The sequence below is a fragment of the Acyrthosiphon pisum genome, chromosome X (genome assembly GCF_005508785.2).
Source record: "Acyrthosiphon pisum isolate AL4f chromosome X, pea_aphid_22Mar2018_4r6ur, whole genome shotgun sequence".
NCBI lineage: Eukaryota > Metazoa > Arthropoda > Insecta > Hemiptera > Aphididae > Acyrthosiphon > Acyrthosiphon pisum.
In genome coordinates, this window is record NC_042493.1 from 45,856,280 (window position 1) to 45,868,507 (window position 12,228).

Genomic DNA, 12,228 nt, shown 5'->3' on the forward strand with positions numbered 1-12,228 from the left:
TAAGTAATAACTTACTATAACAATCATAAAGAAAAAAGAATACATTTAAAGTAGGTAGCCAGTAAGAAAATAGGTTAATTAGTTTGAGCAGCTTTTTATATACATTAAATATACTTTATTAATTTATTATTAACACAATATTCATAAGAGGCCCTTAGCTCTAATTGTTATGGGGTGGGGGTTGAGGGGGGGCAAAAATTAATCACAATTTACTGACCCATAAGTTTGCACTCTCGATTTCTGGCCCTTCGTGACCCTTTGTCCCTTCTACACCAAATGCTGCGGCCTATGACAATGTTTATGCTCTTATTAATTCTGAGACCTACACATTTAGTTATAGTTTTATTAATTGCTACTAGTTATTGCTTTTTAATGTACCAAAATAAGAACGCGACCAAAATCATTTATCTGTCATTATCTCTGTAATTGCAGAATTATATAACCCACAAACTTTTATATAAAAAAATATATAGAAACGATTTGATCTCATCAAAATATTGCTACAATCGAAAAAGTGCTTCGACCGATGCAAAGTAAACTTGCACACCAATTCAAACATCTTTACATATTTTAAATCGAACAACTAGAAGTACCTTAATTTTTGTCAGGCGTTTAGGTCATTTTTTCTATGTTCCACGTGTGTTAGACAAAGACAGACAATCGCGGCAATATATAATATATTTTTGTTAGTTATTTTTTGCTTAGATTCAACAGCTTTCAAGGTTTAATTTTTAAAGATTTTAGTTTGTCTTGGTTAATTTATTATTTTTATTAATATTATAGTTATTGTACTGCAGGTGAACATAAAAATGTATATCAGTATATAACTGAGATATATGAGTATTGCACTTAAGTAGCAAGTATATTTTTGTTTAGTCATATACTCATATATATCTACTACCTACCTATGTCGCAATCCCTAAAATCGGTTTCATGATATTTTAAAAGTAATTAAATATAATATTTGAATGCGTTATGTGTAATAATGGACCATCAATTTATTTTCATTTTTTTACCATAGAACTGTAGAAGTTTGTAAATTTGTAATTTTTTGAATGTTTGTTGTAATTTGGCACCTATTTACATTTTTAACATATTTACATTTTTAACATATTTACAATATTTTAATAAAACAAAAGAAAATATTTAAATATTTTATAAATAATCTACATATTTAAAATTTGCCCCAAAATTTGTTTATTTGCCCTTTAAATTATGCAGCATCCCACGCCCTTTTTTACCAGTCCGCGCCTGGTTCGGTCCGACTTTGGTCCTCTGTTTACTTTTAAGTATGAAACGGTCCGACTTCGGTCTTCTGTTAAAATTTGAAATCCGGTCCGGTCCCTAAAATAACAGACCGTGCAGAGCACTAGTACATGTATGTATTATAATTATTATATTAGGAGTTGTGGAAAATAAAGCTATGAAAAACATTGATGAAGCTCAACTAAGGCAAAGAGAATCATGCGCCAAACGCCACTCTAAAGCCGATACAGTGTTTAACCCTGGTGATAAAGTTCTTTTATAAAATTTGAGGAGAAATGACAGAAAAGGTGGTTGGTCAATTATGCCATAGATTGGCCCATTTACCATAGAATTGATCTCGGACAAAAATACCTGCATGCTTAGAAGAGGAGATAAATAAATCAAGACACATCAACATTTAAAAAATATTAACAAGTTTTATGAACAGACTGAAAATTGTAACGATCTTAATGACGATGAAGTTAAAATATCTTCTGAAAACGTAATTTCTATTAAAAAATCACCTTTCAGACCAGTCAGTAAATTATGGATGAGCAGTAAATGTTCTGAATTGAATGTGCCAGTAACACAAAAATTTAAATGTGTAGCTAAAAAAAATACAAAAGTCTGTCCATACCAAAACAAACAATCGACGTAATTGGAGACGGAAATTGTTGGTTTCGATGCGTCTCTGTCTGGCTGACGAATTCGGAAGAGTATCACGAAGTATTGAGATCCCGTGTATTTAAGGGTATTTATGTTTATAATTAACTATTATACAATACTATTCATTTCATGTTAATAATAATATATTTTATACTTAATAAAAAAAACAAGGATCTAATAATATTACTTTTTTATAATAGAATCATACCATCGAATCAACCTTTCATAAAATATAATATGTACCTACTTTTTTTTTTTTTTTTTTTGGTAATGCACCACTACATGGGAGACGCACGTTTATCACATTTGACCCCCATGCAGTATCGTTTATTTATGGTTTACATCGTTTATTCCAGCTCGCATGAATCGCAGTTTGTACATGCAAATGTACATACCGCGGGCTCCATGATGCCTTACACAGTTTACGTTTTTTTACTTTTTTTCATTATTTCATTAGCGTGTCGGCCTAGGGCACCCTGGGGTCTGCCTCGGGTCTGCCGGTTTCTGACCATTTCCTTTGCCAATCGGCGATGGTGACCATCCTCTCATCCTTCTTAATATTGCATCTCGAAGGCGGAGGGGCGCCCGGTGCAGGGTCTTCAGCCTGTCTGGCTTTTATCCTAGACCTTTCTTCTGCTAGGAGATCCACTGGAGGCATGCTGGCTAGCACAAAGGCAGCCTCATCTGAAACCGTCATGTAGGCCCTAATGGCCCTAAGGGCAGCAACTCTCTGAGGACGCCTTAGGATTCTTCTTGATTTGGCCGTGGAGCTTGCCGCTGCGGACCATATTGGAGCGGCGTAAAGAAGTTGACTCTCAACTACTATCCCCAGGAGTCTTCTTTTCCACTGACAAGGGCCGCTGATGTTTGGCATTAGCCGCGAGAGGGCTAGGGCTGAGTTGGTCGCCTTCTTTGCTACAGTCTCGACATGCTTTACAAAGGAGAGCCGCGAGTCCAATATGACAACTAGGTACCTCAGTTGGCTGCTCAGTTGAATTGGGGACCCTCCGATGCTGAGACGAGGTGGGTTATAGGCCCACTTCTTTGTCAGCATCACGGCCTCGGTCTTGTGGTGAGCTTGTTGTAGCCCTCTACTTGTCATCCATTGATCGATCTTCTCGAGGGTAGGATTAACCAGATCCTCCAGCTCCTCCCCCGTCTTGGCAACTCCAACCACGACCAAGTTGTCTGCGAAGCCGATCAGTTGGACGCCCCGTGGTACTTCCATGTCCAGCAGGTAGTCATAGGCCACATTCCACAGGGTAGGCCCTAAAACCGAACCCTGCGGGACGCCGCACGTCACTGTTTTTGTGTTCCTCTGATCTCCAACGAGTGGTAGTCTTTCTGATAGCCATGATCGGATCATGAGCACCAGGTACTCCGGAGTGTCCTTGTTCCTAAGGGCTTCATCAATGACCGGCCACTGAAGGGAGTTGAAGGCGTTCTTAACATCCAGCGTTACCAAAACGCAAAGCTTTTTCTGCCTCCAGGTACCAGAAGCCGCCTGGGAGGCAAGTTTTGTAACAACCTCGACAGCTGACACAGTTGATATTCCCTTTCGGAAACCAAACTGATTTGAGGCACGCCCTGACCAACTAGAGTCTAGGAGTGCATCCAGCCTCTGAAGGAGAAGCCTCTCTAGTAACTTGCCCGGAGTGTCCAGGAGGCAGATAGGGTGGAAGCTAGAAGGGGCTTCGACCGGTTTGCCCGGACCCTTGTGCAGTAGTACCAGCTTAGCCTTTTTCCAGTTGGAGGGAAAAGTGAGCGCCTTGAGACACTCATTGTAGATATTCAGAGTGGCTCCGGGACGAGCGACTACGATCCTCTTCAATATTTCATTGGGTATGCCAGACGGGCCCCCTGCCTTATCATTAGACATTTTTTTTGTGGCCATCGTCAGTTCATCTATAGTGAACTCTGGAATGACCCTGTTAAATATCAACTCATCAGCATCGGGGTCGAAGTTGTCTCAGATGTTCCTGATCGCTGGCTCTGGCATGAGGTCCCAGTCGGTGACTGGAGCGGCAGGAAAGAGATGATCTGTGATTGTCAACTCGCGCCCTTTAGAAGCGAGTCTAGATGAGAGCCGTCACCGAACTTTTTCATGACTAGCTTGTAGGGCTAACTAAGTCCAGTCTATCAGTTCCTCCTAGGCACACAGTCTTTCCAGTTCACACATCGAACAATGGCGTGTATAATATTTCCACAGTGATCTATAACTACATGCTTGGTTATGACGCCAGGATAGCGCAGACGATCTCCATCCACCAGATGGCATACGTTACAACTATGTCAATCTGCCTCAGAATCACGACAACAAGTCGCTCTGCGGGGTACGCCCTGGGGATACCCGGGTTCGATGACCTCACCCAGGCAGCAACGGGGATACTTCTACATACTTGTAGGGCTGACCCCAGGGATCAATGGCAATTTGTGCACAAAGGTCCCTCCACCATTGTTCCTTTGATTTTCGGATCTCTCTTCTTAGATCTCTCCTAGCTGCTGAAAAATTGACCTTCACCTCGGCTGCCCCATCTGGTCCGTATCTTCTGAGGCGAGACTGATAGGTCCTGCGTAGGGAGAGGGCCTTTGATCTGAGGTCGGCGATGTGATCGGTCCACCAGTACATTGGCCTCCTCCCCCCAGGCCGTGGGGATCTCAAGGGCATTGAAGCGTCACAGGTTTCGAAGATGTAGTTGTCAAGTGACTCAGCTGCTCTGACCGCAGGACTTCTCCCATCACCCACCCCAACCCGGCTCAGGTTGAGGGGCCTCGAGGTGACGTGGCGGTAGAAAGATTCGCGGTCGAACTTCTTGAGAGCCCAACCAGGGTGGAAGCCGGGTGGTGCATCAGCTTGAGGTCATCGCGGGAGAGGGTCAGCGCACGGGGGGTCAACCGAGAAAGCCACATAAGCATGATCACTTAGGTTAAGCTCATCGAGGACCGACCACCCGCAAACCCCAACTCCTCTTGAGAAGGAGACGTCGATGATGGAGGTGGCGTCCCCCCGAACGAAGGTAGGGGTGTCTCCAACGTTGGCAAGGATGAGGTCAAGGCTCGCCGCGAGGTCTGAGAGGAGTTCGCCTCTCGGGTTGTCCGACCGGGAGCCCCATTCTACGTTCCAAGCGTTGAAGTCGCCTGCAACAATTAGTCTGGTGTCTCCCTTGGCGCGGATGGCCTGGTCTAAGTCCCCCAGGAAGGTTTCATATTCAGCCAGGGTGGTGTTCGGGCTCCAGTAGCAACTGAAAACGATGAGGTCGTTCAGTTTGATCCACACGAAGCCATTCCCAGACCCAGAGTCGTCGTGGACAAATCCAGTTCCAGGGGTGGTGCCTACGGAGGCTTTTTGGTCAAGGTTATGGCACATCCTGCCCCCAACTTGTCCCCTTGCATATGATTCGCTCAGTATGAGGACGTCGATGTTTTTTTGGGCGGCCGTCTGATCCAGTAGATGTTGAGCAGCCCAGCACCCATTCAAATTTACCTGTAAGAAGTTAATCATTGCGACGGTTGCTGGAGCGCCAGGACTCGGCAGCACACCTGGCCTTGCAGGCAGCCATCCCGGGTCTGTGGGGCCCTGACTTGTACCCCACCCGATCGCAGGCGACGCACTTCGTTGTTTCGGAGCAATCCCTTTCCTTATGATCTTTTGACCCGCACCTCCGGCAGGAGTCTTTCAAATCCGGTCCCGAACAACTACCCTGGGAGTGACCGAAGCCGTGGCACTTGAAGCACCTGGTGGCTTCAGGATGGCGAATTCTAAGCCTGCAGCTCGTCCATCCTACCCGTACTCTATTGACCTCTGTTGGTTTTGCCCGCCTTGGCACGCTAACTTTGGCTACTTGCTGCCTGTTCTTCAACCTCCACATGGAGGTGACCTTAATGTCGTTGACTGCTGACTCGATTTGCTTGTCACTTTTGCTTAACGCCAGGAAAGCGCGTTTTAGTGCTGCAAGAACACCTTCGGCGGTGGAGGTGGGTTCGAGGTCAATGACCTCCATATCTACTAAGGTGCCAGAAGCTGCCACAGTGACTATGGCACCAGCTAGCTTTTCGGTGAGTGCTTTCTTCAACGGGACGGCTGCCTCTCTGGACTTTCGGCTTTTGCCCAGGTCAACGACAATGTCACCCGCTTTGGTTTTTCTCATTCCTGTGACCGTGGTTCCGAAGTCATCGGGGTTAACCCCTGACTCCTGGATGACCGGGTTTTTCTCCGGCGGTGGCAAAAATTCTGTGACTGAGGAAGGTCAATTCCTCAAGTGCTGCTTTTGCTTGGGCACCGTGTTCAGTACCCGCGAGATGTGTCACCATCAAGCTGAGCCTCTGAGCGGCAGCAGTATAAGTTGCTTTGAGGTTGGCATCGATTTGGACGTCGGCTTCTTGGTCGGTGTTGCTTCTTTTTCTACTTGTAATAGGGGCAGGTTCTACCTGGAGGAAGTGCACGGCCCCATGCCTATCCACGATGAAATTGTTGTCATCTGCGCCTTTGTATCCTGCCCTAAAACGTAGCACTGGCTACCTCCCTTTGCCTTGACTAGGAATTCGGGTAGTGGGGCTTCCCGATCCTTGTCCATGGTGTCCGATTTTGCGTGGCTGGGTGGAGCGACTGCAGGGCGTGTGTGAGTGCACTAGGGACGCGTTTCAGCTGGCCGCGCGAACCGTGACCTAGAATCGAGCTCGAGCGGAGCGGCAGTTGGTCGCCGCGCCGAGCACCCCAGCGCCTGACGGGCTAGCAGGCGGGCCGCCGCCACCAGTAGCCGCAGTAGTGTAGAATACTTAATGAAAATGATCAGTACTCACCCGATTGACCCACGATGGGTGGACTTCCTTGCAAGCGTTTCTCTGCGAGGTAGAGTCACGGTATAATATGCTCCGTGTGATATTCGATATATTTTATTTTTTCGAAGTTTTTGTCTGATCCGGTGGGGACTGCTATCAGTCGATCCGTTTGAAAAACACGAATTCAAAAAGCTTACGACCTAAGCCGTTTTTTTTATTTTTTTAACGCGTCGTAACTTCGCACAGGATGAACTGATAATCGCGCGGAATATGCCAAAATAACCACGAGAGCCGTAGGAAACTTTTAAGCCAAACCGCACAAAAAACGGACAACCTTCCGCTTAACACTGAACGAAGAACTACGGAACGACACAGAGTGCGTGTACCCGGTGATAATGTATATACCCGACTAATACTTTGCACTACCTGAATAGAGTGATTTTCACTTTGCAAAAACACATTACACCTAAAACGATTAATACATTACTATTTGATTAAAATACCAGTAGAAAAATATGATTTATTGATATTCTTAGTTCTCGTTTTTTATATTACAAATTTACTTTTAAATGTCATTATTGAGGACAAACGCGAGTCCTTGATAATATTCTCATAAACGCGAGGCCCTGAACAAATGTCCCACTTGCCCTACCCTAGCGCCGTCCCTGCCTACAGTATTGGATAATATACAATGCACTATCACCACTTGTAATAAAACAACTAAATGTCCACAGGGGCGTACTCAGGAATTTTCAAGGGGGGGGGGGGGGTGTTGAACATTTTGTTTTTTATCACGGGGACTTTGTCACCTCCTTTTTAAAAATATTAAATATAAACATGGTAATGTACTCTACATAAAATAAATTTCAAAAATGAAAAATGTTTATTTAAAGAACAAAATTAAGTTTTCTTGGTTTTTTAGCCAATTCACTTATAACTTCGTCGGCGGTAAGTGACACTTCTTTTGTACTGCCAACATCGTCAAACCATTCAGACGAGTCTGAAAGAAGAACTATATTGAACAAACGAGTCAATGTACGGTATAGCTATCGTTACACGATAGTATTCTTCAGGATCATTGATATCAAGATTGGCGCGATTTATACATCGTTTATTTAAACGTTTCATTGATATGCTGATATCTAATACATCGGCCATTTTCTAAAATATTAAGTGCATGTAATAGTTAATAAGTAACACATTTGTTTTTGATCTTAACCTCAGCTTCTCTGAATAACTTTTTGAACTCTTCACCTATATTTTCACTTACATTTTGCAAAGTAGTAATGCTGGCTTCAGCAAGATCTACTGCTTCTTTCAGGTCAATATCAACTTTTTGTATGAGTTTAAATAAAGGTAATCCATATGAAAACAATAACTAATATAAATCGAACAGAATTTTTATTAAAAATTATTTTTTATAAAAAAAGGGATCCTCATATTTACTTTAATAACTTGGAGAGAAATTATAAACTCTGAGTCCATAGCTTTATGTAACATTTTAGCATCAGCTGATGTTGTATCATTACACTCTGATATAATATGTTCTAACGCAACAACAACAAAAGGAAATAATTCTACGAAATCATTAACCGCTGTATACCGTTCTACCCATCTTGTGGCACACAGATGTTTGAGCGATTTTGATTTTGTGTCTAAACTACCTTCATCATTTATAAAATTTAACAGGACATTTTTACGTTTGGGTGTGTTAAAAAAACAGTACATTTTTTCAAGCACACCCAAACAGTTTCTTACTGCATGAATTTAAACCTATGTAATAAAATCATTAAGAAAAAATATAATTTTTTTCTTTATCAAAATTATCGAATTGTTCAATAATTACCTTTATAATAGTAGATCCAATATCTTTTCCAGTTAAACTATTTAAAAATGTTTCACTTAAACATACATCGTTTCCAGAGCCAACCACATATCGTATACATAATGTCAATTGTTCTTTGATTGAAACATCAGTTGTCTCGTCCACTAATACGGAAAAACATTTGGCTACATTAACTTCTTTTACAATTTTATCTAATATTAGATCACCACAAGAAGAAATAACTTCATTTTGGATATTTGGACTAGTGTATTTGTAAAGACTTTCACACTCTAAAAAATTTTTAAAATCGACCATATCTTTTGCCTTATATTTAAGAATTGCACGGAAATTGCCTTCATTAATATTCATTAACATAAAATTTTTTTTTAGAAAATTGGTCCTATGAATTATATTGAGTACGCCACTGAATGTCCAATACATGTGCCGTATACCACACGGAATATTACAAATGGTAATTCAAATTCACTTGCGGAAGACACAAGAAACAGATTATTAATCGAAAATTCCACATGTCATTATGATTATATAAAAGGGCATATATGTAAAGGGTTAAAAACTATTCATCCGATTGCTTCATCCATGCATTTATTTATTGAACTCCTTAATTGGGAAGGTATATTATAGTTACTTTAAATTGTCTATATATTAGTTAATTATAAATGATTATTTAATCATACTTCAGAAGATGCAATGGACAAAGATTATAAGTTGCGCTACAGATCCAAGTATGTTTAGACGATGTGCCTCCAGTGATAACTATAAACAACGTCTGTCCACACAGGCACGGGATGGGTAGATTAAGGAAAAGTATTGGACATTATCAATTTTACAGGAAACGGACCTATACAAACACCTGGGAACTTTATGATGACTTAAAATCTAAACCTATGCCAGTTAAAGCTAACACAAGGGTACCTTGCTAATTTTTAATTTACACAACCTAATACTTATACATAAAAGTATTGGATCATTTGGATCACACTATATCACACATTAATAAACGTTTCAAAACTTCATACTTAAATTTGTTTGTACTTTTCTCTAAATCGAATACATTTTATTTCTACCATACATGCATGCATCGTATATGTACACATAGAAAATAATCACGATGTAGAGAAAATATGTAGTATTTCTGAAATGCTAACTTAAAAGAATAATTGATTAATATTTTTATTATTTAGTGCTAGCGTAATGAAAAATAAATGCTGCCTGGAAGAACTGTTTGAATAAAACAGATAATTCCAGCAGCAATTTAACCTCCCGAACCAAATGATCGCCAAAGACTCATTATTTCAATTATCGGGACTGAAACATCTGAGGGAATTGGTACAGGAGAGATTGGGTTTGATAAAGTAAATGTATAATTATATCTATTAGATACTAATTTTATTAAAACTTAACCTAAATCACAACTACTTTTCAAATTTAAATATTCATTACTTTGTTTATAGTCTCTTATTGTTGTTGGAGAAATGTTTGTTGATGCCACAAAAGGGTTGGAGGATTTAGAAGTATTTACATTCAATTTTACATCTAATATTTTTTGTATTTAACTTAAAAATATCTATCATTGTTGTATTTTTATCTATAGGAAATGATTGAGGTATCAAACGTAGAGAATTGCAGTCCTATAGTAGATAAGGAAAAGTCAAACCGTACATCAGCTGACAAAGTACCTAAAATTGTATTGTCTAAAACTGATGTTTATAAAAATTTAGTTGATGAAACTAATGCATCATTAAAGGTAAGGTGGCAGGTTTCTGCGCATCGGTGTGGTTTTACTAAACAGTATGCAGGGCCTGGGACAGTATGCACATGGGTGGGACTCACTATCATGTTTAAACTCCTCTTACAACATGAACAGTAAACAACTGTAGTTACAAACATTTAAAGTTACTACTTTATATACGTTTTTTTCCTACAATGCACTTCCTCCTTACAGATTTTAAATCCTTGTCTACGGCACTCATAGCAGGCATATAGATGGTTGAGTGGGATTGGGGGGAGTTGCAAAAGACTATAAAAAAATGAGAAGAAATAATTTGGTCTTTTGAATAGTTTTAAACAATAAAGGGTGATCCGTTGAAATACATAACCTCCACAATTCAACCACTATATGTACATAACTTGTGTTTCATATTTTTTTTTTTTTGGAAAAATGCATGCTTTTTAATATTCTAATTTGATTTTTTTTAAGAATATGACTGATGCTATTAGAGAAAATACGGTGCAAAAGGGCTCTATTGTGAATATTATTAATAAAATGAATAGCAACTTAGAAAATGTAGCCCAAGCTTTGAATGCTTTTTGTGGACTGGCTTCAAATTTGCATGCTAATAAATAATAATAAATATCTTGATTATTGTTATTTTATTTTTTTCGGTTATTGGATTATGTTTTTTTATATACCAAAGCTTATTATAACTAACAAATATTTTTTACTTCTATATATTACAAAGATCCATTGCTATGCTTCATAATTTAAACTTTAACTGTTCTATAATATGTGTTTGTTTTTACTTGTAATTGATTTCTAAATTCTAAAATATATTTTTTATTCCTTTACAGTGTTGAGCCAAGATAAATATAATTTTACCTAGATAAAGACAAAGATAAATTATAATAATGTTATCTAGATAAAGATAAATATAATTATTATATTATTTATTTATCTGGATTAAAATGAACATTTTTTTTTTCTATATAAATTATCGGATAATTTTTTTTATTTTTGTTTATGGTACTCTTCGTAAGCTCGTACCTATATAGAATAACTTAATAGTATGTTATCGAAAACGTCGATGGTTATTAGTAAATACTACCTAGGTACTTAATAAGTTACTTAATTGTCTATCTATAAATTATAATGAATAAAAGCCGTTAAAATAAATTAATTTATCTAGATAAATTCATCTAGATAACGTTGATTTTTATCTTAGACAACTGTGTAAATTAATATTTTCTATTTATCTATATAAGATAAAAGAATATTTATCTAGATAATATCAACACTGCTCCTTTGTAGCTTTATAATATAATATATGATTGTTTTTTTCTTGTGATTCTTTGCTAAATTATAATATTTATTTTTACTGCTTTATAGCTTTATATAAATCTGTTGGTTTTAACTTGTGATTTTTAATATTATTTGCTAAATATTAGTCAACGATAAATAATAATATATATTTTTTACGGCTTTATAATAAATTGATTGGTTTTTATTTGAGATTCATTGCCAATTAATAAAGGTACTACCATATTTAAGTTTTTTTTCTACAATGCACTCCCTCCTTGCAGATTTTAAATCCTTGTCTACGGCACTCATGGCAGGCATATAGGTGGTTTAGTTGGCTTGGTCGGAGTTGCATAAGACTATAAAAAAATGAGAAGAAATAATTTGGTCTTTTGAATAGTTTTAAACAATCTCTAAAAAAAACTTCGGAGAAGTAAAAAAAGTCTTCTGTGCTTTACTTAAATGGATTGGGGTACTTGAATTTTGAGGTAAATAAAAAATTGAGATCAATATCAAAATGCTGTGCTTAGTAGGTGCAAGAGAGAGTACCTATAAAGAAAGTTACTGTTAAAATTTTGGTAAATAAAGAAGTGAAATCAAACCTAAAAATGCTGTAAAAAAAAACTTAATTGACTATTGAAGAAAATTCGATGACATGCAATTTTACCACATTTTT

General features: G+C 38.6%; 1 protein-coding gene across 1 annotated transcript; it reads right to left on the reverse strand.

Moving 5' to 3' along the window:
* Positions 1 to 5,405: 5,405 nt before the first annotated feature.
* LOC115033120 lies at positions 5,406 to 6,059 on the reverse strand. The gene has a single exon (XM_029485149.1). The coding sequence runs from the start codon at positions 6,057 to 6,059 to the stop codon at positions 5,406 to 5,408; it is 654 nt and encodes a 217-aa protein (XP_029341009.1).
* Between the last annotated feature and the right edge of the window lie 6,169 nt (positions 6,060 to 12,228).